The sequence below is a fragment of the Pelodiscus sinensis genome, chromosome 3 (genome assembly GCF_052426305.1).
Source record: "Pelodiscus sinensis isolate ZL-2025 chromosome 3, ASM5242630v1, whole genome shotgun sequence".
NCBI classification, from domain to species: domain Eukaryota; kingdom Metazoa; phylum Chordata; order Testudines; family Trionychidae; genus Pelodiscus; species Pelodiscus sinensis.
The window spans coordinates 141,107,345-141,133,449 of NC_143054.1; the positions used below are offsets into that span (position 1 = coordinate 141,107,345).

Genomic DNA, 26,105 nt, shown 5'->3' on the forward strand with positions numbered 1-26,105 from the left:
AGAGAGCTTCACCCTCATGGCTGCTGTTGCTGGCAGCTAGCTCAGCACTAAGAGCAACCAGTGAGGAGAGGGAGAGAGATCATTTCTGGTGGTTTGGAAGCCTTTGGAAGTTAAATATGTTAATTGTCCACATGGGAGGGCTTTTATGGCAAACTACTGATAGATTTTCTTTTAAAAGGGCTTCAGTCTCTTCTGAGCCACTTTGGAGGGTCTAAAGTTTTTAACTGATAAACCTCTTCCTTTTATATGGTAAGTAGCACATACTGTCTTCTGTAGTTACCAAGGAAAACTACTAAATACATTTCATTCTGTGGCATATTTTGCATTTAAATATTCTGTTAATCTGAAACATTCACTCTGAAGTTTTGGTAACAGGCAGATTTTTTTTCTATGAGCTCTTGAACTTGTTTTATTTTTGTATTCACCTTTATAGATATATTGGTATATTTTTCTCTTTCTTGCCTTATTTATAATGTTAAAGATAGGCAATGCATGTCTACATATTTAAATTTAATTTTGAACTCTGAATTTCCTTGTTTTTAAGATAATTACAAAATTATTGTGATGATTTAGACTCTTACTTTGCTGTATATATGCACAACCCTAATGCCAGATTAATGTTTTACTTTTTATTTTTGTCCCCCACTATCGTAAAGGGGACGGGTAGGTCCAGTGGCTAGGGCACTGGCTCAGGCTGTGGGAAACCCTGCTTCAATTCCCTTCTCTGCCATGGACTTCCTGTGTAATCTTGGGCAAATCACTTAGTCCCTCTGTATCTTTGATTCCCTGTCTGTAAAACTGGCATGACATTTCCTCACATGGGTGTTGTGGGTATATGTGCATTCAAGATGGTGATATGCATTGAGCTTTACAGGATAAGAAGTGTTATATAGGAAAGAGGCTGTATTATTAACACTCCATATGGTACTTTTTTTCTCCATCAGATACCGATAAGTCACATGTACCCCTAGTCATAGCTGTACTCTAACACAAAATTCAACCGCTGTGATACCAAGGTGGAATGATGTTACATAGATACGGACTGTATGAAAGTCAGATGGGCCAGTGTCTTGATACAAAAGTGCATGAGGTTGAAATTAAAATTTTGTGGCAGAGCACAAGTTTGCTGAAATTGAGGTACATACGGCTTTTCAGTATCTGCTGGAGATGGAAGTAAAAAGTCATTGATGAATTGAAAGGTGTGATAAAGTAGAAATGAATGCTGGAGGCTTTTCCCTTCATATCTTATTTCCGGGTTTTTAAGGTTTTAGATGAGTGTAAGTGTCCTGCTGCAGCCTTAACTGTGATGAAAATTTCTGCATGTGTTAATATAATGTAATATTTATACACACTGTACATTTTGTATATTAAAAGGTAATGGTTTGTAAATGAAGGTGTTTCATCCTTTTAAAATCTAATATGCCCAAGACAATTTCCTTCTTATTCAGATCTGGATGTTTCACAAAACTCCAGCATTTAGTTTTTTTTAAATATTTCAATTTAATAATACAATTTAATGTACAAGTTATGAAGAATTCCCTAGGTTTATCTTATTTATAATCTTCACATATGTATTTATGCTCTCACTTGAAGATATTGAGAGATGGTACTAATGTCTAATCAAGAAATTATTCCACTAGAAATATATGTATTTAAATGAGGGATGTTTAACCTCATCTCATAAATAGATATTTTAGTCTGATGACTTTAAAGGCAGAGATTACTAAATTCCTCAAAACTGCAAGAAGACTTGATATTAAGAAGTGACAAATGTATTTCACATTTTGGGTCTCATTAGGTCAGTGGTTCTTAACCTTTCTGGACTACTTCTACCCCTTTTTGGAGTCTGATTTGTCTTGCGCTGTTGGTGCTTGGTTCGGTAAAATGGCAGGAGTCCCAGAGGCTTAAGGCCAAATACCCAGTGAAAATACTGAATGATGGCAAGACAACAAGTTTTATCAAAGAAGGAATGATTTATTAAACTGAACTACTTAAATGAGCAACTACCTAATATTTGCCACACAACAATTTTTAAACCCTACCTAAGTTACAGCTAAGTCAAATATATACACATTAAAAAAAACCTGTTTCTTTAACACTGACAATAACAAGGGTAAAAGTTACCACAGAGCAATATATTTTCTAACCTGTCTCTTTTAAACGACTTAACAACAGTGAGGGTAGATTAAATACTCACAAACTCAGCAACAACAACACAAAGACACACAAGGAATCAGAGCATGCTCGAGATTCCTACACCCCTTTTTAGATTCGGTGGGTGGGAGGCAGCCTTTGGGTGATCAGTCCTAAGGCAGACTCAGATTCTGTTTTCCAATATTCGGTAGTCCACTCCGAGCTAAGGGCTGAGAGGTTTTTATGTTCTTTCCTATTACCATATTTGGTGGTGTTTGTGCTCTGGGAGTGGCATGGGTGTGGTCTGGGTATGGTGAGATGCCCATATATGGTGTTGAGTGCTGGACTCTGACAAGCTCCATTTTATTGGTAGATAAGCCTTGTTGCTATCCATGTGATGTGGTGAGGTTGCTGAGGTAGACCTCGGCTATAGGTGCGAGGCCTGGCCAAGAGAACCCATACTTGACAGCCCCCAAGTTTATTCTCACTTAAAACTTCTTGCTTATGAAATCAGGCATAAAAATACCAGTGTCACAACACACTATGGCTGTGTCTACATTGGCGCGATCGTGCGCAAAAGCACCTGCTTTTGCGCAAAAACTTGCTGCCTGTCTACATTGGCCACGAGTTCTTGCGCAAGAACACTGACATTCTACTGTGTGAAATCAGTGTTTCTTGCTCAAGAACTATGATGCTCCCGCTCAGGAATAAGCCCTCTTGCGCAACTGTTCTTGCGCAAGAGGCCAGTGTAGACAGGCAACATGAATTTCTTGTGCAAGAAAGCCAATGGTTAAAACGGCCATCAGAGCTTTCTTGCGCAAGAGAGTGTCTACACTGGCATGGATGCTCTTGCGCAAAAGCACATCTCTTGCGCAAAGGCACATGCCAGTGTAGCTGTGCTCTTCTGGAAGAGTTTTTACACAAGAACTCTTCCGCAAAAGAGTTCTTGCACAAGATCATGCCAGTGTAGACATAGCCTATGGGTATGTCTACACAGCAAAGTTATTTCAAAATAATAACCTAGCATCTACACAGCCATTAATTCGAAATAGCGGAGAGCTTATTTTGAAATTGGTAAACCTCATTCCACGAGGAATAACACAAATTTTGAAATTGCTACTTCGAAATAAGTGCTGTGTAGACACTTATTTCAAAATAGGGGGACTCCAGCCTTCCAAGGGTGGCCACTCTGGCCTCAACCAAGAACACTCCTTCCCTCCCCCCATCCCAGGAACCCTTAAAGGGGTAGACTCTGGCCACAGTGCCTGTGCCAGCTCCAAGCCTGCCAGCCCAGAGCCAGCAGTCACTGCCCCGACCCAGTGGCCCCAAAACATGAGCCAGCAATCCACTGGCAGCTAGCCCTCCACCGCTCCCCAGGAGCAGTCTGCCAGCTCCCAGGAGCCTGCCAGGGCCTGGAGAAGCTGGGCGCCTTCCTGGTCCAGTGCAGAGATCATGGACCTTATTCAGGTTTGGGGGGGATGCCCCCAACATCCATAATCTCCACACTAGATGGAGGAATGTGGCCGTCTTTGGCAGGATAGCTGCCAGCCTGGCCACCAAAGGCCACATGCGAACCCAGGAGCAGGTTCTCATGAAAATCAAGTTGATCCGGCGAGACCTCCAACCCTGAGCCCTGAGCTTCCCCTCCCCCTTCCTCCCCTTGATTCCCCCCTCCAGCTCCCTCCTCCCAGGTTTCCCCCTCCCCTCTCCCACCCTCTCTCTTCCCCTCTCCTGCCTCCTTTCCCCAGTCTCACCAGAGTTTCATTCCCTCCCCCCCCCCAATTTTGTTAAATAAAGAGAGTTTGTGTTCATGAAAATATGTGTATTTTATTTTACATCAGGAAGAGGGGTTAGGGAGGGGTAAGTGGAAGGACATGAAGGAAGAATGAGGCACAAGCCCCCAATGGGGCAGACCAGGGAGGCTCTTAGTGCTCCTCAGGGTGGAAGAGCTCCCGCAGGGCCTCCTGGATACTGACAGCCCCTCAATGGACCTCCCGGATGGCAGCCTGCAGAAAGTGCAGCCAGGCTCGCAGCAACGTGTCCAAGCGAAGCACCAGGGTGTTCAGGGGCAGCTCTGGCTCCATGTTACAGAGTGCTGTGGTGTCCCGAGTGAGGGCAACTGGAGCACGCAGAGACAAAATGCTTTGCTGTCCCTCATCGAGGTAGGCAAGCAAGCAGGGAAAACTGAGAACTGGCTGTCCAGGGGCGGGGGGTCCCTTTAAGCACAGGTCTCAGATAGCCTCAGGCAGCAGCCACACAAAGTAACTCCTGCCGGACCTGGTTCCGTCCGGCCTTACATGCGATTCAGCATCCACTCAGTGTGGACGGGCTATTTCGAAATAGCAAAAAGCTATTTCGAAATGCATTTTGTGTGTAGACGCGTTATTTCAAAATAAGCTATTTTGAAATAACTATTTTGAAATTAGATATTTTGAAATAACGCTGTAGTGTAGACATACTCTATTACTGAAAAATTGCTTCCTTTCTCATTTTGTTTGCATGACATTTTCATTTGCATTTGTAATACAATGACATTAAAATGGGAGGCAAGCCAGATATAACTTTTTCAAAGTCTTTTCTTATAAATGGTAACTGCTGAGTACTTGCATGTGCTGTGAACATTTATATTATCAGTCAAAAAATAGATTCAGTCTGCTTTCCAAAACATTTCCATTCGCTATATTTTTCTACTGCCAAACACAATTTTCAAGCCACTAACTGTGTGTAACTGGACTATGTTTTTTTCAGCTGTTACTTCCCTCTGTGCTGATTATTTGAAGAAAGATAATAAAGTTAGAAATCAAAGTGTGGAATCTAAACTATGTTGGAAAGTGCAGTTTTGATTGGCCTTCACAAAAATTGGCTTTGTCGCACAGAATCCAAAACTTCCATGCCTGAATGTATCTCTACTATAGTGATGCAGATCCCTGCAATGGGACTAAGAGGGGAGGCAATGTAATTCCTCTTCCCTGGGGCTTCAAGGAGTTGATTAGTTCCCTAGTACAGTTTAGGGAAGCTTAACAGCTGGCCATGGTCCATATGGGACTTCTCACGTAGGGAAAAGTTGGGAAAGTCTGCCCCTGCCACACTTCTGTCTACCCCCAGAATTCCCTGGCACACTTTCTGCACAGGAGATTTATGTGACAGGGATGAGGATACGCTTGGAGAGTCCTTACAGATTCTGCATTGAGACATGGCCACAGGAGCAACTGTGAATTCTGGTTTTGCCTCGGGCTGTTGGCTATTTGGCAAGGCTCCTTCTGCTTGTTCTGCCCTGCTCCCCATCTTGTGAGGCTGCCTGCTGAATCCCATTCTCCAGTGAACAGGAAGGTTGAGGAGGTAGTGTGAAGCAGGGCCACATTTACCTTAGGGTAGTTCAGTGTGTGGCGGTCACAGGTAGAGGTCACAGTGGTGGTGGGGGGGAAGGGGCTGAGTATGCATACACCCATCATGCAATTTCCCTTTATTTTGTTAACTCAGTTCTGTATCTAAAGAAGCAGGGCCCCACATCACTGAAAGTAGGGCTGACCTTATTTGGCTTGTCCCACTCCCTCCACTGGAGTGAAGGACCTTGAAGGGGCAGACTGAAGTTTGATTCCAGTGCTTGCGGAAAGGAAGTGGGGGGATACAGATCAACCATATGCAAGGAAGCTTCACCAACTACCTGTCCCCAGTACCCCAGAAGCTCCCTGCATCACCAGACAGGCAGGTTTTTGAGAGGTGGAATAGTGGTTTCAAAACAAAGCAGATTCACTGGGTAAATATTCCCTGTGAGCCAAGTTAGTCTGTACAGGATAAACTTAAAAAACAACAAATAGTCTGATAGCACTTTATAGACTATTTAAGCATACTGGAGCTAGGCTGTGTGGATACATTTCAATATACACTGTCCGTCAGGGGGCTTAATCACGTGCCAGAGACGAGTCACAAGATTGCAGTGTGACCTTGCTGATTAAAGCAGTCAGTAATTGCTGTGCTTTTACTAGAGAGCAAAGTTTTTAAGTTTATTCTATACAGACTAACTCGGCTACCCCCTGAAGCTTCTGTACAATGAAATGTCTCTCTGAAGTCCAAGTGACAGGGTGCTGAGTTACTTGACAATGAAGCGCAGTACCAACCTCTGTGCTGTAATATTGTATTTACTGGTAAGGTATGTTATTTGGCCACTAGATGGCTCTGTGCTGCACTGAAAGCCTCAGCAACTCAGGTCATCTGAAGAAGTGGTTTGTGCCCAGGAAAGCTCATGATACCACCTACATGTTTTGTTGGTCTATAAAGTGCTACCAGACTATTTATTGTTTTTTAAGTTTATTTCATTTGTTTCATTGTACCCTGATAAAGGCTTCTTCTCATTCTGTGTTTTATTTATGTTTAAATATTATGTTTTAATAGATATAGCCCAGAGGCATATAAAACAGCCCTAAACCATGAACTCTTAGTGGTTTCTTTATATTCAGTCTGCAGTGCAGAAAAGTGGTAGCATCTGAAGCAGCTTTTCATCATTGGAGAGAGCCTGGTATGTCTTACTATTTATAGTGACTTTTAGCATGGCAGTGGTATTCAATTATCTTTTCTGGCACGCCAAATGAGGCAATATCCAAATGTTGGCAAGCCAAACAGGCTCTCTCTAGGGCTCTTTAGGCTTTGTTCTCTAGTAAAAGCACAGCAATTACTGACTGCTTTAATCAGCAAGGTCACACTGCAACCTTGTGACTCATCTCTGGCACGTGATTAAGCCCCCTGACAGACAGTGTATGTTGAAATGTATCCCCACGGCCTAGCTCCAGTGTGCTTAAATGAAAAGGGTTTTTAATTAAATACAGGTGAAGTCCATTTGTTCAAGTGGCATGGGGGATGTCCAATACCTTTTCCCAGTTTCCCTCAATCCCAATGTCCTGGTGTATTTTTAGCTGCCGTTTCACAATGAAATTTCATTCAGTTGCTGACCATGCAGACAGACCCCGTTGGGAGTTGGGATTCTGTGCATAGCTGAAATTTGATACCAAAAGTCCAGCTGATCCGAATAAGCAGAGTCCCCTATGCTCATTCAGGTGATTAAGATTTTCAGTCCCTGAGGGTGGGGAGAGGAAATAGAGGAAGTATTTGCAGGACACAGGAGCCTCCTGAGTACTCCTTGAGTGAGGAGAGCTGGAAGGAAGATGGGGGCACTACAGGCCAAAGGAAATATGATATGTTCCTCCCCCCCACCCCGGAGCCTGCCTTGTCCCTGCCTCTCCTACCTGTGCTCAGCTTCTGCTCTCAGCTGGGGGCTCACCTGTGTGGATGGCTCTGTGACTCATCTCTGGCTCCACCCAGAGCTCCTGACTGCTCTGACCCATGTGCTCCCCTGATCAGTCCTGGCTGTAGAGTGCCTGTGCTGACCCATCTCTGCACACCCGCTTCCTTTCCTGCAAGAAGCCTGGCACTTGTTGGTTCAGGGGATGCTCTGCATCTGAGTGAGGGAAAGGGGCCAGAACCACAGATGATCTTCTGTTTGGCCTGCCAGGTACCAGCTGTTCCTTCCTGCTCCCCACTGGTTGCTCTGCTCTAAAGGCAGCTCTGCTACTTGGCTCAAGCTCACCCCAGGCTCCTCTCCCAGCAGCTCTGGCCCTTGCACTCTCCTGCCAGGCAGCCCCTTTCCCTCCTGATCTGCAGCGTTTCCTCCCACCCAGGCAGGGCACTCAGAGGCAGGGGGATACGGCAGCTGGGACTGGGCGCTGGCTGGAGCTGCCAGGAGCCTGCAGCTCAGGGCAGAACTGGAGCCAGGTAGTGGGGGCTTCCTGACAGCACAGTTCCCAGCAGAGAGCAGGATGGAACAGCTGCCCAGGAGCCAAATGAAAGGCCCTCATGGGTCAGATCCAGGCCCCAGGCAGGCCACCAATTGAAGAGCACTGCAGAATTGCCTATAGATCCTTATCGAGGATTAGGGCCCATTGTACTAGGCACTGTCCCAACCTCAGAGAGGTGGCAATCCAGCCATTAGAAAGTACCTGGAAGGCAAATAACTGACAGACAAATGGGAGGGTCAGTGACAGAAGGAAAAGTTAACACTAGAGCCAGGCCCAGGCAGAAACAGTTTGGTATCTTTTAAAGACAGGTTTCAACGAGGAATCTCAGCTCAAATAAGATGTCGGGAGGTTCCTCAGCATGTGGGGCAGCCTTGGAAAAAGCAGGAAGGTGCCTCTGTGACAAGCAGGCAAGTGAATGCTCAAGGGTGTCGCTGGCAGAGTGAAGCTGAAGTGAATACTAAGAACCTAGATTTCAAAGACAAGGTGTCACTGATTCAACCGAGAAGGAAAAGCCAGTGAGAAGGTTACAAAGGGGAAATATCATCAGAATCGCCTTGGAAACATTATTTTAAATAGGTCTGAAAGGGAAAGGTTGGAGGCCTCAGTACCACCCAGATAAGATTACCATAGTCAATGTCTGATTTCATGGATAAAGTTGCTGACAATTTATCCTTTACCATTTTCCTATTTCTTTATCTGTATTTCTTATAGCATCATATTGGGATTGGGCTACATCTTTCCCAACCTTGTACATTTCTTTATACTAGTAAATTACACAATCATGTTGCAGTGTCCTTGTGCTAAATGATATATAGGATTTTTATTTTATTTCTCCACAGCTAAAGCTTGGGACATTCATTCACAATATGAAGATGCTGCTGACTTTGTTCCTCATCCTTATGGGGAGTCACACTTCAGTAACTCAAACACCTGGTATTTCAGTATCCTTTGTATTGTGTTGTATTGTGTGATTTAAAAAAAAACCAATATTTTCCAAGTAAAAATGGAGGTCAACTCTCTGAGTCAGGATCCTTATACCCCACGAGACTTTGTATAGTAGAGTGAAATTGTGTTTGGCTAATGGAGATGTACATAAGATTCACATACAGGGTTGATCAGTACTATCAGAAACTTGACAGACGTGCAGATTAGAGCCAGATGAAAATGAAGTTGAAAATGCAGGTAGCGTATAAATGAAGCTCACACATGTAATGAAATTATTTCAAGTGGGTAACTAGGATTCAAGTATTCAGCATATGCAAAAGGAGAATCCAGTCCTGCACTTTACTCACATGAGCTCTGCTGGGCTTCTTGGGATTCTACATGTAAATTCTGCAGAACATGATCCTTGGTATAAATCCCAAACACAACAAGAGTCAAATTGTGGCATTTCATGTGGTGTAAGTTAGGGTAGAATCTGGCGTCCGGTATGTATGTTAGACGGAGGAAGGTTTTGCCTTCCCAAACCGCCAGCCTGGCTCCACCCACACTCCGCCCCCAGAATACCTCCTATAGGCATTCTGGGGATAGAGTGTTGCTGCCCCCAGCACCAACCCTCCCTGTGCTCCTGGCTGGGGAGACTGGAACCACGTGACACGACCGCCTCCTCTCCCCCGGTGCTCCGGGAGCCACGCTTAGGGGCGGCCCGTGACTATAGGCGGACTCAGCTGCCGCCAAAGGCGCCACCACCTGTGGCGCCCGATGATGATGTCATGGGGAGCACGGGGCGCCCAATGATGACGTCAGTCCATTGACAGCCCTGCAGGCAGGGGCGCCGATCGCGTGTTCTGCCTGGGGCGCCAGCCGCTGCAGCCGGCCTCAAGCCACTCCTGGCCATGCTGCATGCATGTGCTGCCTCACCTCTCTTCCCCTCCCCAGTGCTCTGGGGAGGCTGGGGTGCACTTGGCATGCTGCCCTGCCTCCTCCCCTCCCTTCCTCAGTGCTCCGGAGAAGCTGGGGCAGGCTTGGCATGCTGCCCTCCCTCCTCATCTTCCCGGTGCTTCTGGGAGACTGGAGCATGCTCATTGTGCTGCCCTGCCTCCTCCCCTCCCCATGGAGGGTGGGGCCTGAACAGAGGGGGTGGGGCTGGATGAATCTGGTCCTGGATAGGGGTAGGTCAATGTGACTGATAGGGTCAGCATCTTGCACAATTTAGGAAAGTTGCAAATAAGAAAGTGGCTCAGCACAGCCGGGCACTGTAGGGTGATCTTTTGATTGAAATGGAGGGCTTTCAATCCTACTGACTTCAGCGTGGGCATCAGTGAATCATTTTAAACTGGACGACTTGAAAGCCAAATCACCCTTTTATTGACTAAAAAAAGTTCAAGATTTATCTACTGGTATTTACAGAATACAGAAATCAAACTTTCATTTCTGGCAATAAAATATTCAGCAATTATGTTAATTACTTAATTCTGTTGAAAGTTTGATGGGCACTTATTGATTGTACTTACTAACATGCTCTTTTTATAAGCTCTGATATCTAAAAGCTTCTAATTCCAGGTCAGGAATAAATTCTCACTTGCTACCTGAATGATCACAGTACAGAGAGTTTTTGGGTGGAGATGGGAGTCTGGGAACTTGGATGACGTGGAACAACATGCTAGATATTTTGGCCAGTTTGGAGACTAAAACTCTATTTGGAGAATGACCTTTGGTTTTTTAATTCTATTTTTACATTTTTTGCAAGTGGTTATTTTTATATGTGACGTAAGTACAAAAAGTATTTTTGAACTCGAGAGGACAACTCACCTTATGCAGTATGTGTGTTCTTTCATGTTATGTCAGTCATAGTCTACCCTAATTTTTAAACTGTATTCACTGCATCCACCTGCCATGTGGAACTGGCAGCAACCAGGTCCAGGTTCAATATCTAGGGTTTCTTTTTCCACATTATGATATAGAACCAACTCGAATCCCAATCCAATAACCTGGGGAAATTACAGACCACTTCTGGGTGTCTCTGAGAGGCAACACTTCCTCACTCACAAGCAAGAGAGCCTGAGTGTAAAAAAAAAAACTTGTAATCAAAGGAGGGGAAATGCTGCAAGCAGGATTCATAAGTGTAAAACCCACCCCGGAGTGAGTGGGGAAGTGTCTTTTTTGACGTGTTCTTGAGTTCTACAAGCAAAAGTTCCTTTTCTATGTCCCTCTCTGCTCTCTTCCCAAACCTACTCTCAGTGGTTGTGCTCGGTCAGTAAGGATCCAAGATTCAGAGGTGCATCCATGTGAGTTCACTTTCTACTTGGGGAGGAAGCCACCTGGCTTGTTCCACCATCTGAGCACTTGCTCTGGCTGGCTACCCTCCCAGGCACTGTCCCTCACCACCTGGCTGTCGTACTAGCTGCTGTTCCTGGTTGCCTCAACAGCCTACATTCTGCTCACTGGTCACTTCTGCCACCTACCTCTCTGCTGTGACCTCTGCTGGGCCGTCTCTTGAAACTCCACCCCCATGATTTTCAACTCTTAGCAAAGCAGGTTGGGCAGAAATTCTGTCCCACCACAAGTGTTTTTAGCTCTAGTAAGCACTTCATATAAAAAAGACTTCTAATGGAGCCTGTTTAGCTCTGTCTTTGAACAGTGTGGAGAAAGAGGTTAAACCAAACTGGGGACCCTTAGGGAGAGTCCAACCCTCATAATTTTTCTCTTGGCATGCATGATTTACTCCACATTTACTCATTCCGACTAATCATATTGATTACTTTGTCTTTTAGTTTAACATAAATAGTATTCTGCGTTATCGTCATTGTCCTCTACTTTGATAATTTAGTTGAAAGTTGCAGATGAAACCATCTGGAGCTTAGTATGAATGTTTGTGTGTGGCGGGGGCGGGGAGGAGCACTCCACAGACGTAGTTCACCAAGGACACCAAAAAGCCATGGGCTGGCCTTCTGTGTACAGATGGCAACTATCTCCCTACTCAAAGTCCTGCAGTCTCTCGGATTCCAAGTGAATGTAGAAAAATCTGTTTTAGTTCCCAGGCAGGCCATAGATTTTTATGGGAGCCTTTGGATTTTTTTTGTACAGCCAATGCATTCCTTTCCCAAGAGATATTCTAAACTATGAGGGGCCTTATCACACATCTTCAACTGAGCCCTTAGACAATAGTGTGATCTTGCTTGGTCCTCCTAGATCATGTAGATTCCTTCATCTATGTGACACCTTTTTCAAGGCTGTATCTCTGGTGCCTGTAGGTGTGGTTATGGACAGTTTTTATATTCCAAGCAAACCCGGCCATACTATAAAAATCACACGTCATCTCATGGCACCAGATCATCCCTGATAGAAGTCTATCTAACCTGCTCTTAAGTATCTTCAGAGATGGAGATTCCACAACCTCCCTAAGCAATTTATTCCAGTGTTTAACCACCCAGACAATTAGGAAGTTTTACTTAATGTTCACCCTAAACTTCCCTTGCTGCAATTAAAGCTTATTCCTTCTTGTCCTATCATTAGAAGTCAAGGAGAACAATTTTTCTCCCTCCTCCTTGTAACATCCATTTAGGTACTTTAAAATTGTTATCATGTCCCCCCTCAGTCTTCTCTTTTCCAAACTAAACAAACCCAATTATTTCAGTGTTCCCTCACAGGTCGTGTTTTCTAGACCTTTAATAACTTTTGTTACTCTTTTCTGGACCCTCTCCAGTTTCTCCACATCTTTCTTGAAATGTGGTGCCCAGAACTGAACACAATACTCCAACTGAGGCCAAATCAGCGCAGAGTAGAGCAGAAATGTTACTTCTCATGTCTCACTCTCATGAAGGCACATAGCCTGTTTTTCCACCACATGAGTGATGACAAAATTCTGTGAGGAGATAAGACTTGCTAATATAGGCTGGCTCAAAATCGTCTCATCTGAAAAAGCAGGTTTTGTCCATGAAAGCTCATCATACTATATATATTTGTTAGTCTCTAAGGCAGGGCTACTCAACTTTGAAAGCCCCGGGGGCCACAATGATACAGCACCTGCCAAGGGCCACAACTTAAGTGCGGTTGCATCTACATGCAAATATATATGCAAATAGGTTCTTTCACACTGATGGGCATGAATATAAAGATTAAGGCAAGACTACACAACATGCAGGCCCCATTTAAGTCAGTTCTGCTGATATTAATAAAATTCAATATTTACCCTATTTCTACCCATATGACAGTACTTTTAGGGTGTGTCTAGACTACAGGGTTTTGTCGACAAAAGTCTACTTTTGTCGACAAAACTATACCTGCGTCTACACTACCGCTGAGTTCTGTCAACGTTATGTACAGTTTTGTCGTCGCTGGTAAACCTCATTTTACTAGGCATAATGCCTTCTGTCAACAGAGTTCTGTCGACAGAAGGTATTATTGCATGTAAACTGTCCTTTGCGTCTACACTACCATGTCGACAAAGCAGCTTGCTTTGTCGACAGAACTGAATGTAGTGTAGACGCTCTTTGTCGACAGAAGCTTTGTCAACAGTATCTGTCAACAAAACTTCTGTCGACAAAAGCCTGTAGTCTAGACGTACCCTTAATGAGCAATAACAGTCCAGGAATTTAACTACTAAAACGCATATCAGCAGAAGACCATTATATTGACTACTTTTTTTGTTTTGGCTTCACAATGTTAACAAATCAAATAAACTGCCAATACAGTACTGGAATGTATTGGAGTATAAGTACAATTATGCCTCGTGGGATGAGGTTTACCAGGGAGGTCGACAAATGCCTTTGATGTCAACCGTAGAGCGTCCAGACTACCGCTCTGAGCCAACAAACAGCTGATCGGCTCAGTGCAGCAGCTATTTAAATGTAAATGAAGTGGCAATTATTGAAATTGCCACTTCATTTTCCTGTGCTGGGTAGCCTAATCTACATGCCTCTGTCGGCAGAGGCATGTAGTCTTGACATACCCACTGTGTTTTGTACTCCTCAACTAACGCTCAAAATTGTCTGTTTCAAGGCATTTGCAAGAATGAAGTTGACGATTTTTGTAACACTGTCCATTGTGCTCTTGAGAAATCCTCTCTTCAGTTTGCTGCATAACTGTTCTTGGTGCAGACTGCAATGGTACAAAAAGAAATCTGGAAACTGGATTTTTCTTCAGCAAAGAAATTAGCCCCTTCTCTTTTCCAACCATGGAGGGAGAGCCATCAGTTGTTATCGAAGTAAGCTTCTTCAAATCAATGCATTTTCCTGGTCCTTCAAAATATTCCATCAGTGCAGAATAAACATCCTCTCCCCTAGTTTGACCCATCAAAGGAAGCAGAGTAAGCATTTCTTCTACATACTTTTTGCCATTGAAAAAACGCTCCCAGATTATGAGCTGAGATATGTCTGAATGATCAGTAGATTTGTCCATTGCCAGACTGAAATACTCAGTGCTTTCAATGTCTTTTAGCAATTTAGAAAACAGATCGCCTGAAATGCTTTCAATTCATCTTACTACAGTTGACTCAGACAATTGCAGTTTTGATATTTGTTTAACTATATCCTCTTTGTTTTGAAATTCTGCAAAAAGAAGCACTGCTTCATCAATTCACCTTCAGTAAAATGTCTTTTTGATTTAGCTCTGTGCCACGCCATTTTGAAGGAGGCTTCTGTAACAGCGTTGCTGTCTTTAACTTGCGAACGGAACATATCTTGTTGAGTACAGAAACCTTCCAGTAAGGAACGTATCTTAGTTTTTCTTAAATTGCTGTCAGGTGCATACAAGTCTTAGAACTCAGGATGACACGATTGATGGTGCCATTGCAGGTTGGTTTTCTTAACACAGCGATAGTCTTTTGACAAAGAAGACACATTGGTTTTCTATTTATCTCTGCAAAAGTGAATTCCATCTCCCAAACAGGGTTGAAAACTCTGTGTTCATCCAACAAGTGTCTCTTCTTTGTTGCCATTTTTAATGCTTCTTATTAAGGAGAAAATTGTATGCCACTGTTTTGGGTCTTTAGCTTGAAGCTTCAGGTTGTATATTTCTTGGGGTGTTTTTACTGTAAAAAGAAAAGTTCCCAAGCCAGAGCACTCCAACCTGTGGCGGATGGGGAGCTGGGTGAGTCAGGCCGGACACGAGAGACAAAAAAAGGATAAGTACCTGGGACCCCTGTCCTGGCTTCCCAGCAGGGCTGACATCCCCATGTGGGAGTCTGTCGCTCTGTGCAGGACAGAGGCAGGGCTGTCCGGCTGTGGTGCCAGACCAAACATGGCCAATGTGAGCCAATCAGGATCTCTCAGGCTCTGCCCACAAGACTAAGCAGCCAGCACTTCCCACACTGCCCCAGTGCTCCCAACACCACCCACTTGGGAGCTAGAAATGCCAACACCCTGTATCCATCTGTTCTAGCCAGCTTGTCTGCTTGCGTCTTTCAGTGCTTGCCCCACCTAGGAGATGCCTCGCCGTTATGGAGCGTGTTCCCAGTAGAGGCCATGTTCAAGGGATCCCACCCGCGGGCCACTTGTTGAGCCCGGCATAAACCCAAACCGCACTGCAGGCCGCTGCGGCCCATGGGCTGGTGTTGAGTAGTCCTGATCTAGATGGTGCTTGGTCCTGCTGTGAGGTGATAGGGCATAGGTGCAGATCAAGAGACACTGCTGTTTAAAAATCTTCTTGTCTTAGGCACATGAAGTGCAGGTACCCCTCAAGTGTCATACAGATAGGGATCACATGTCCCAAGGAATTCCAATTATCATAAGGCAAACAATCAGAACTTCTCAATCGTTGTTACTTTACATTGACGTTACAGCCACTTTGCACCGTGAGAACCTCCACTCTATTTTCTGTCACTGTGGGACTGCACCGTATGTGTGTTCAAAACACGTGTCACTGTGGAAACACTGGATGATGCTGGGCCCTAATGCAATTCTCTCCATGCTTTGGCAATTCTCTCCATGTTTCTCACTTTACATTTTGTTCCCATTCTAATTCGGTATACCATTTCTTTTTCCATGTAGGGTTTATGGACATAGAAGAAGCTGATATTTATGTGCTCATTGATGGCTCAACAAGCATTTCTCCTAATGCCTTCAGAGACATCCAGCATTTTTTGAAGGAATTGATTAAGATGTTTAACATAGGACCGAATAAAGTTCATTTTGGAGCCGTGCAATACTCACACAGTATTAACACAGAGTTTCAACTTCATGAATACAACACAGTATATGAGTTAGAGAAAGCCATTGACAACATTAGGCAAATATATGGGGATACCTTTATTGGAGCAGCTCTGACTTTCATGCAGCCACTGTTTAAAGAGGCAAGGAAGCAGCGAGTGGGCAGGGTGCCCCGTTACCTCATTGTCCTAACAGATGGGGAGTCACAGGACAGTGTAAAGGAGGCTGCTGAGCAGCTGAGGAATGAGGAGGTCAATATTTTGGCTGTTGGTGTAAAAGGTGCAAATGAAGAACAGTTGTATGAGATCGCAGGATCAAAGGGCAGGACTTTTTTTGTTCAAGAGTTTAGCGCCTTGAAAAACATAAAAAATGAAATTGTTCAACTTATCCATCCTGGGAAAGGTAAGGGGAAAATTGATTTGCCCCCTCAGAGTACTAACTGAACTCAGGGCCTCCTGTTCTTTAGTAATTTCCTGTTCAAAACATAAGCCTATTTCTCCTGTCTGAATAATGGAAATGTATCACTATATTTTGGGCACATGTTGATCTGAGGTGACTTTCTGCAAGGCAGTTATAAATGAAGCTGTTTTCTTGCTTTTTTATATCTTTCTTGCGTGTATGTTCAACATATACTCTAAAAAAAGGGGCATTTTTATTTGGTTTCAATCAGAGCATCAAAGCACTGCGCTTTGATGAGGGTTGGGGTGCAGGAGGGGGCTTACAGCTGGAGCAGGTGGTTGGGGGTGGAGGATGGGGTTCAGACTCTGGGATTAGGGGATTGGGTGTGGGAGAAGACTCTGGGCTGGGACAGGGGGTTGGAGTGCAGGATCCCAGTGATGTTTACCATGGCTCCCAGGAAGCAGCCACTAGGTCCCTGTGGCCCCTAGGTGCATGAGTTTCCAGGAATGCTCTTCTCACTTCCTTGTGGCCATAGGCACCATCCTGCAGCTCCCATTAGTCTTGTTTCCCAGCCAATGGGAGCTGAAGAGCTGGCACTTGGGCGGGGATAGCACTCAAAACTTCCCTGGCCACCCATGTGCTTAAGGGCTGCAGGGACGTGGCAGCCACTTCCAGGAGCTGCACAAAGAGAAGGCAGGTAGGAAGCCCACTATGCCACCAACCAGACGTTTAACAACCAGAGCTAATCAGGGTCCCTTTTTGATCAGGCATTCCATTTAAAAATTGGTTCCCTACCAACACTACCAACCCATTCTATCCCCAGTTAAGTCTATTTATTTATTGTAATGTACCCACTGAACTGTACTAATATAAACATTCTTTCTTCAGTAGCCTTAAAAGGAATGAGAGCTGACATCATGTTTCTAGTGGACAGTTCTGGAAGCATAGAACAAGACAACTTTTTGAAAATAAAAAGCTTTATGAAAGAACTGGTGAACAAAACTGACATTGGCCCAGACCGGGTGCAGGTTGGGGTCATCCAGTTCAGCGGCAGTAACAAGGAAGAATTCCAGCTTAACCAATACTCTTCCAAAGACGACATTTTCAGTGCAATTGAAAGAATGTCGCTGATAGGGAAAATTACACTAACAGGAGGCGCGCTGACATTTGTGTCTAATTATTTCAAGCCTTCCAAGGGTGCACGTCAGGGTGTCAAAAAGTTTCTTATCCTGATCACAGATGGGGAGGCGCAGGATGAAGTAAGACTCCCAGCAACAGCACTACGCGAACAAGGTGTTACTATCTACTCTGTTGGGGTCTTTAATGCAAATAAAAATCAGCTGGAAGAAATTAGTGGGCAGCGTGAACTGGTTTTTTACGTTGAAAATTTTGATATTCTGAAATACATAGAAGATGAAATCATCTCTGAGATAAGCAGATCCCATGATGGTAAGTACTACCATTTTTAACTTGTATCAATTTGTGTCTGTGAAGGAATTTTGCTTTGTCCGCTAGTTGACTACATGGTTGCACAGGGGGGCTGAGGGGGATATAAGGAATTTCACTCCTCTTAGCAGATTGCATGTTCCATTTTAGATGCTTAGGCTTTGGGCTCTGGGCCCTGTTTGCACTCACAATATCCAGTTGAAGAAAGGACATCTTTGCTGTTGCAGAGTGAGAACAGAGCCAAGTCTGCCACTAGGTAGTTCCTAAACATGGATTAATGACATATCTTTTAGGGGATAACAATATCCTCCTTACTAAATTGTTAATTAGGTATTGACTTCCCCTCTCCATGTCATAAATGCAGTTCTTTTGTTTAGGAGTACTTTTAGTGGTTTTCACAGAAGTTTCAGTCAGCCCTTTTTGGTCATGGCAACATACGACATTGGAGGCTGTGCAGGGATGACAGGCTCCAAACTGAACATCTTTCCTACACAGAGGAAAAAATATGATAATAGATCCAAAGCACAAAATTATTTTTGCTATCATTGATGCCTGGTGGATCTCCATGCATTTCAGTATGGTTGCATGGATGCCAATGGCAGCAGAATTTGTGTCATTTCCATTAGTAAATGGTACACACAACTGTGTTCAATGATTGTACAACTAGGGTCACAGTAATTTGACTTTGCTCCAAAAACGACAACCTTAAAATATGTTTTTGGGGAAAACAAAAGCTTTTAATTAGTGCTTGTATTCTATTAAAATATATGTTCATAGATTTTTAAGGTCAGAAGAAGCCATTCTAATCATCTAGCCTGCTCCCATTCTGTTGTGTTACTCTTCATTTCTTTCCCCTCACCTCTCTGGATTTTAGCTGTAGTTGAAACCACTAGTTATTTTTGGATTATTGGTTAGGCTCATCAGCTGTGGACTGGTGGATTTTCCCCAAACATGCCTAACATAGGATGTTCAGTTGTGTTATTGCCACCAAAAAGTGATCCAAATTCACAAGCTTTGATTGAATTCAAGGGGCAAGTGGAAGGGTTCAGTAAAAACTAGTACTTACTTATCACTTTGGGGTTTTTTGTCATGTGTTTTTTTACAGAGAGCGAAAGGATAGAAAGATTAGATGTTGTGTTTTTGATTGATGAATCTGGAAGCATAAGTGTCTTACAATACGAGACCATGAAAGACTTCTTGATCACCTTTGTAAATAACTCTGATGTTGCTCCAGATAGAGTTCAATTTGGAGCAGTAAAATATTCCAATGAACCACAAACGTTTTTCTTCCTTAATCAGTATGATACAAAATCCAAGATTGTAGAGGCTATCCAGAAGGATGTATCTAGAGGAGGTTCAACATATACAGCCAAGGCAATTGGCTATTCAGAATCTCTATTTGCTCAAGAGCATGGTGGCCGCAAAAGCAAGGGAGTTCCACAGGTTCTTATCGTGATAACAGACGGTGAGTCCCATGACATGCCACAACTCAATGACACAGCTAAGAGATTAAGAGACAACGGAATAATTATCTATGCTGTTGGGATAGAAGGAGCAAATCCTGGTGAGCTTTTGGGCATGGCTGGATTGAAAGGCAATTATTTCTACGTGGATACATTTGAAGGACTAAAAAACATACAGACATCAATATTGGATAAAATACGTGATGATTCAAAACCAGGTACTATTCTAGACCGTATAAGCTTTCCTCATTTTATTCAAAAATTGGCATAGATGGATGTCTAGCTTTCTGGGGTATTCTTTTCTCTTTTGCCAGCCAAACTATGGGCAAAAGGGGAAGTTTCTTCAGGTTTATCTTTACTTGATCTTAAAATTGAGGATTTTCATGGCTTACATGGTTGATATTATTGTTAGTCTGTTACATTCAAAACTTTCATAAAGGTAAAATTAGGGCAGTAACCTTTCACTTTAAAGGGCCTGAGTTCAGGTTTTAGTTTGATTAGACTAGCTGTAGGGATGGGCAATTGGCTACATTACAAAAGCATCACATGATTTGGCCTGGCTGGTGAGCTCTGTTGATGAAATAGGCAAGAAAAGGCAGATGGGGGCTTTTGCAAGTGGCAATCAAAATGCCATGGCAATTATGAAGAAATTTGCATCTTGAAAACTACACAGTGGCATCCTCTAGTCCAGGTGTTCTTAAAGTGTGGGACAGGACCCCAGAGTGGGTTGTGATCCCATTTTAATGGAGTCACCAAGGCTCAAGTTGGTGCTGAACCAGAGCCATCCCTACAGTGGTGCAGGGCCTGGGACAGATCCCCTCCACTGCAGACTGTGCCCCTGCTCTACCCCTTCCCCCAAGTCCTGCCACTGTCCTACCTCTTCCCATCCCTGCTCCACCCCTTCCCACCACCATGCACCCCTTGCCTGAAGCACTCTCCCCCACGTGACATGACCTGGGAAATTAGCAGGGGGTCTGGTGTGGGCTGGCAGCAGGCCCCCCCTCACTACAGCAGTGGGAACCAGGGTGACCCAGAAGCCTGGTCTACTCTGCTGCCCTCTCCCTGCCTGCTGCACTCCACTTCCCCACTGCCAGCCTTCCAAGGAAAGGCTCTGCCAGCTACCTCTTGCCTGAGCCTTGGGCTATGGTGTAGCTTCCCAGCACAGTGTTGGTGAGCCTGCTTTTCGCTGCGGTGCATAGCTCCACGTATCCTACACACCACCATCAGTGTAGACAAGGCCTTTTTCAGTTACAGCAATGAGTTATTAACTTGGCCACGAGGGAAAGTAGGGATGTTAGGATATGTCTACACTACCCTCCTAGTTCGAACTAGCGGGGTAATGTAGGCATACCGCACTTGCAAATGAAGCCCGGGATTTGAATTTCCCGGGCTTCATTTGCATAAGCGGGGAGCCGCCATTTTTAAAACCCCGCTGGTTCGAACCCCGTGTAGCGCGGCTACACGGGGCACGAACTAGGTAGTTCGAACTAGGCTTCCTAGTTCGAACTACCGTTACTCCTCATTTCACAGTCCACTTCCGAGGAGCCTCCTGTCACCCCATGGTGCTGCCTCAGGGTGAGTTCTTGAGTGGCCTGGGGATCCCAGGGTAGTGAGTTTGAGCCCCATCCACTTGGAGAGAATCACCACAGCCAGCACCAGCTGCCCCATTAGGAAGGCTGGATAAGGGGTGCCCTGAAAATAGGGAGGTGGGGTGGATTCTGGAGTGACCTAGGGGTTAGGGCAGTCCCCAACCTTTTGAGGTTGTCGGGCGCCAGGGGGCGTGGCCGTTTGCCCGCCGGGCGCCAGGGGGCGGGGACACTTGCGCGCCTGGGGGCGGCCCCCCCCCAGCCGCGCGCCCGGGGGCGGGGCCCCCTCCAAGGGCCGCGCGCCCGGCGCCGGCGCTCCCCCCCGCCGCGTGCCCGGGGCCGGCGCTCCCCCCCGCCCCCTCCCGCCGAGTGCCGCGCTCCCGGCACTCCCCCCGCCAAGCACGCTCCCCCCCGCAAGCGCCCGTGCGCCATGTGCCCGGGGCCAGGCCAGCCCCGAGCACCTGGCAGGCGCATTGAAATGCCCCCGCGGGTACCGTGTTGGGGACCACGGGGTTAGGGCATTGGCCTGGGGATCCCAGTGCGGTGGGCTCAAGCACTGTCCACCCATGAGCAACATACTAACCTAACCCTAATCAGAGGCAGCAGCAGGCAGGAGCTGGCCCACAAGGGGAGCCTCATACCCAATCTAGCTCCTGCCTTCCACCTCACACTGCTGCCCCTGAGAGGCAGCAAAATGGGGCAGCAGCAGCCCCTGTCCCATGGGTGGCCTGAACTCCCCACAGACAGGAGCTGCGCCGGCATCCAGCAGAGCTGTCTCTGTCTGCAGCAAGTCTGAGAGACGGGCAGCAGCATAGGGGGAGGGGGAAGAAAGAGGGAAGCAGCTCCGCAGGAACTGATACTTGCAGGGAGCTGGTTTGCAAGCCAGCTTCCCACATGTACCAGCTCCCACCTGCTCCCTCACCTTCTGCACTGCTGCATCTGTCCGAGGCAGCAAGGTGAGGAGTATGCATATCATTAATAAAATTAAGCAATAAGACCAGGCTGAACAGTTAATCGTGCATTTGACTACATGTTGACATCCCTAAGGAAAAGTCCAGTAAACAGTTAGGCTCCTGAACCCTAGTAGCTGAGGTTCTTCCAGTCCATTCTGTTATCTGAGGACAGCTGCAGAACACCAGCCAGTCCTGCAGTTCCGTGCCTTACTGAAGGGCCTGGCTAAACTGGCATCCAGTTGTTGCACAGACTGCTTTCCCTATTGTGGTGATTAGCCTGCATTGCCTCACATGCCCAGTTTTGTGTATGCCAGTAAGCCTGTCTTCACGAATATGTCAAAGGGCTTCTGTCTCTGGAATCTCCTCCCAACCCCCGGTATTCAGCAGTATCCTTTGCCTGAATCTCTGCTCCTTCCCACAGGTTGTGTATGAGCCTGGAATAGACTCCCCACTCTGGCTTGTTCTAAAACACCTCATGCCAGGAAGTTCTACTCCCTCTAGCCAGGAACAAAATCCCCATCCTCAGCCAGATCCAATCAGGAGGTACCTAGAACATGGGCTCATACCCATATCTCCCCAGCCACTTAGAAAAACAGCAGGGGGAGCTTTAGAGTGTTCTTAAAACTCCAGCTTTGGAAACTTTGTTGTTGTTGTTGTTCTTCTTCTTCTTCTTCCTGCAGCAGAGCAGGGAAAAGGTGGGAAGTGCCTTCACTCAACCCCTCCCCCATCAGAATGTTATCAGAATTTGCCCTCTGACATACACACTCTGATCTGGCTTTACACTTGCTGATTGCCTAACTGATTTGCTGTGTGTCCTAGTCTGCTTCCATCATCCCTCAGGCCGTGTCCAGACTCAGGGTTTTTTTCGGGAAAAGTAGCCTTTTCCCGAAAAAACTTCCCCTGCGTCCAGACTCAAGCCGCGTTCTTTCTAAATTATTTCGAAAGAACGCGGCTTTTCTTTCGATGGCGGTAAACCTCGTTTCACGAGGAAGAACGCCTTCCTTCGAAAGTTCCTCTTTCGAAGGAAGGCATTCTTCAATGTAAAGAGGCCGTCTTCGAAAGAGAGCATCCAGACTCGCTGGGTGCTCTCTTTCGAAAAAGCGGATTTTTCTTTCGAAAGATCCGCCTGCAGTCTAGACGCGATCTTTCGAAAGAAGCCTGCAGTCTAGACATAGCCTCAGTTACCACACTCACCCTGCTGTCAGCCAGCCTCCATCCCCCTTTCCTTCTTTTTCCTTCCTTCCCTTTCTCCTTTTCTTCCTCTCAGTATTCCTGTCCACTCTCTCATCTATTCATTCTCTTCCCAAAGTGAGCTTTACAAATAGGATTGTGATTATTTGCATGTAATAAAAACATATATAAAATGAATCAACGGGGTGTGCAGAGAAACCAAAACAATCACACGTGGTCTGGTATTTCTAAGCCTTAGACCTGCTCTCACCTTCCCCACTTGCTTTGTTCCTTTGTCTTCACTTCTTTTGTCTTCTCTCTAAGGATATTGAAAACTCTTTGAGGGCAGGGATCCTGTCTTTTATTTGTCTGTGAAGAGCCTAACACAATATGAGCAACCTATAAATACTAAGCTAACTTTCCTTTTTGGATTTCAGAGTATGATATTAAAGCAGACCTTGTGTTCTTGATTGATGGTTCCTCAAGTATACTCCCAGATGACTTCATCAAGATGAAGAAATTCTTGGAAGCTGTAATAGATCAGATTGTTGATGGACACAATGTTCAAGTTGGCATTGCCCAGTACAGTCACTTGTATAAAAGAGAAATCAACTTGGGTGCTTATCAGAACAAATCAGAACTGAAAGTGCAAATTCAGAACATTGAACAGATGACAGGAAATACTTTAATTGGAAATGCACTTAAGAATGTGAAGGAATTCTTTGCCCCAGCAGGTAGTAGAAAAGTAACAAGAAATATCCGGTCAATTTTGGTGGTACTCACTGATGGACAGTCAATGGATGATGTTTCTGAACCAGCGGAAAATCTGAGAAGGGAAGGTGTTGATATATATGCTATAGGAGTTGGGGATATTAGTCACTTGGAGCTCACGCAGATAGCTGGTGGTGCAGAAAGGAAGTACACGGTTAATGATTTCAGTAAGCTGAAATTCATTAAAAAAAGATTAATTAATGACATATTCAAAACTGTCATTCCTACAAGTAGGTATTAATGACTAAATGTCAATCCTGACTTCTTGCCTCTGTCCCACCTCTCGAGCTGTTTTTCTTCAAACTTGCATTGTTTTTGACCATTACTGAAGGGGTCTAATAAAAGCCAGGTTTGAATTTTCTAGCTACAGCATTTATAAATTACTCTTGCCCAAAATAAATGACTAGACCAGGCAGAGACAATGCTTTATTTACATACTCCATAACACACAAATGGACCTACATGTTTTTGATTCTGCTTTCAAAATAATCTAGGGGGTCACACTTCTTGTGCCTTCCATAGATCAAGATCATCGCATGCCCCCAGGGCTCCTTGCATTCCTCTGTTCCCTACCACAAACTATGTGGGCTCCTCTCCTATTGCCCTCTATTTCAGGGATTCACTGAAACCCCATCCTCATGACAAGGGCTTTGTGCCCTTCATAGCTTTGTCTACCATTCTCCTCCTCTCATTCCAGGGGCTATATGCCCCCCCACACACACACACACACACCTCCAGTTGCCTCGTCTCCCCTCATCATTCATTTTTCTTTCTGTCTGAGAGATAAAGAATTATAGACGGGGTTGAATCTGCCTTCTTAGCAGATGCCAGTTCAAAAGTTATTTGTATGTCATCCAGACAGACAGAAGAATGCCATCGACTTGACTGTAGGGTTCTGCTGCTGTGAGCACCCATTTATTAGTATTGGCCTATGCATGAAACAGAAGTGACAGTATGACTTCTAGGTGTATTGAATAGGCTCTTAGTGTAGATCGCATTATTGACTCTTAAAACATCTTTCAATACAATGCACTGATAAAATGCTACGTTTCAGTCTAACCGCTAGTGGGGAATAATACGAAACCAACCCCGGTTCTGCTTCTATTAAAATAAACAACAAAACTCCCAGGCTACGTCTACACTGGCATGATTTTCCGAAAATACTTTTAACGGAAAAGTTTTCCGTAAAAAGCATTTTCGGAAAAATCACGTCTAGATTGGCAGGATGCTTTTCCGCAAAACCACTTTTTGCGGAAAAGCGTCCATGGCCAATCTAGACGCGGTTTTCCGCAAAAAAGCCCCGATCGCCATTTTCGCGATCGGGGCTTTTTTGTGGAAAACAGTACTATGCTGTCTACACTGGCCCTTTTGTTATGGGATTTAGCAAAAGAGAGGTGACTATTTACTTGGTCCACAGTTCCAGCTGGATGTACCAAAAATCTAGTCCTTAATTTATAAATCACCAGTCCAGTTGCTTCTCTCTGCTCTCATGGCATTTGTGTTGCTACACAGACAGTTAGGATTTATATAGACATTAATAGCTGGAGTATAGCACAGTCGGAAAAAGTAGATGGATTTTAAATGAAATGATCTGTTCACAGGGAGAAAATGGCACTGATGGATACAGTGGACCAGGACAGAAAGGAGCAATTAGCAAAATAATCCTAATTGTCTGTGTAGCATGAAAAACAAGCAATAAATGAAAACTCTTACTTCTTTTTACATTACTTTAGTGATTGTGAAAGCTGCAGGGGAAAAAAATGTTGTTCTGTTATCATCCCTGTCTGTAAAACCTGCAATCCAATCTACACAGACGGGCTTCCAGAATCCACCGGTATGGATCATATTGCAAAATTAGAGCCATAGTTTGTAAAGTCACTGGGAGAGGGAGGATTTTGTTTCATTTGTCCAGCAAGTGCCATGTGTACCTGAGCCTACATGTAAACAATAGAAAAAAAAATTGTAAACTCTTAAAGTGAGAGTAAAAGTAGTAATAACCCTAATTATTCTTTATTGTAGTATTATTTTTTTGTTACTGTAATGAGATTCCAATGTTGCCCATACTCAGGAAGATGATATTTTTGCCCCAGAAAGGTTCCAATCTAAAAAGACAAGCAACACGTGAATGGTGCAGGAGAGGGACACGATCAGATTATATATCCTTCCATGGAAATATTTTATATAGTTTATATCTATTTTATAATTAAATAAATTCACATTTACTGCCACTATTTATAAATGAAATGAAGGGAAACATTGTCTTATTAAAAATAATCAGAGAATAGGTCTAATTCATTCCATAAATGCT

The 26,105-nt window shown here is 44.7% G+C and overlaps 1 protein-coding gene across 1 annotated transcript; it reads left to right on the forward strand.

Annotated features, from left to right (window-relative positions):
- Positions 1 to 111: 111 nt before the first annotated feature.
- On the forward strand, positions 112 to 25,038 carry LOC102453179 (collagen alpha-6(VI) chain-like). Its single transcript, XM_006131316.5, has 6 exons — positions 112 to 249; positions 8,762 to 8,855; positions 15,851 to 16,411; positions 17,297 to 17,857; positions 18,960 to 19,535; positions 23,464 to 25,038. The coding sequence occupies exons 1-6, from the start codon at positions 247 to 249 to the stop codon at positions 24,036 to 24,038; spliced, it is 2,370 nt and encodes a 789-aa protein (XP_006131378.3). The 5' UTR covers positions 112 to 246; the 3' UTR covers positions 24,039 to 25,038.
- Positions 25,039 to 26,105: the final 1,067 nt, after the last annotated feature.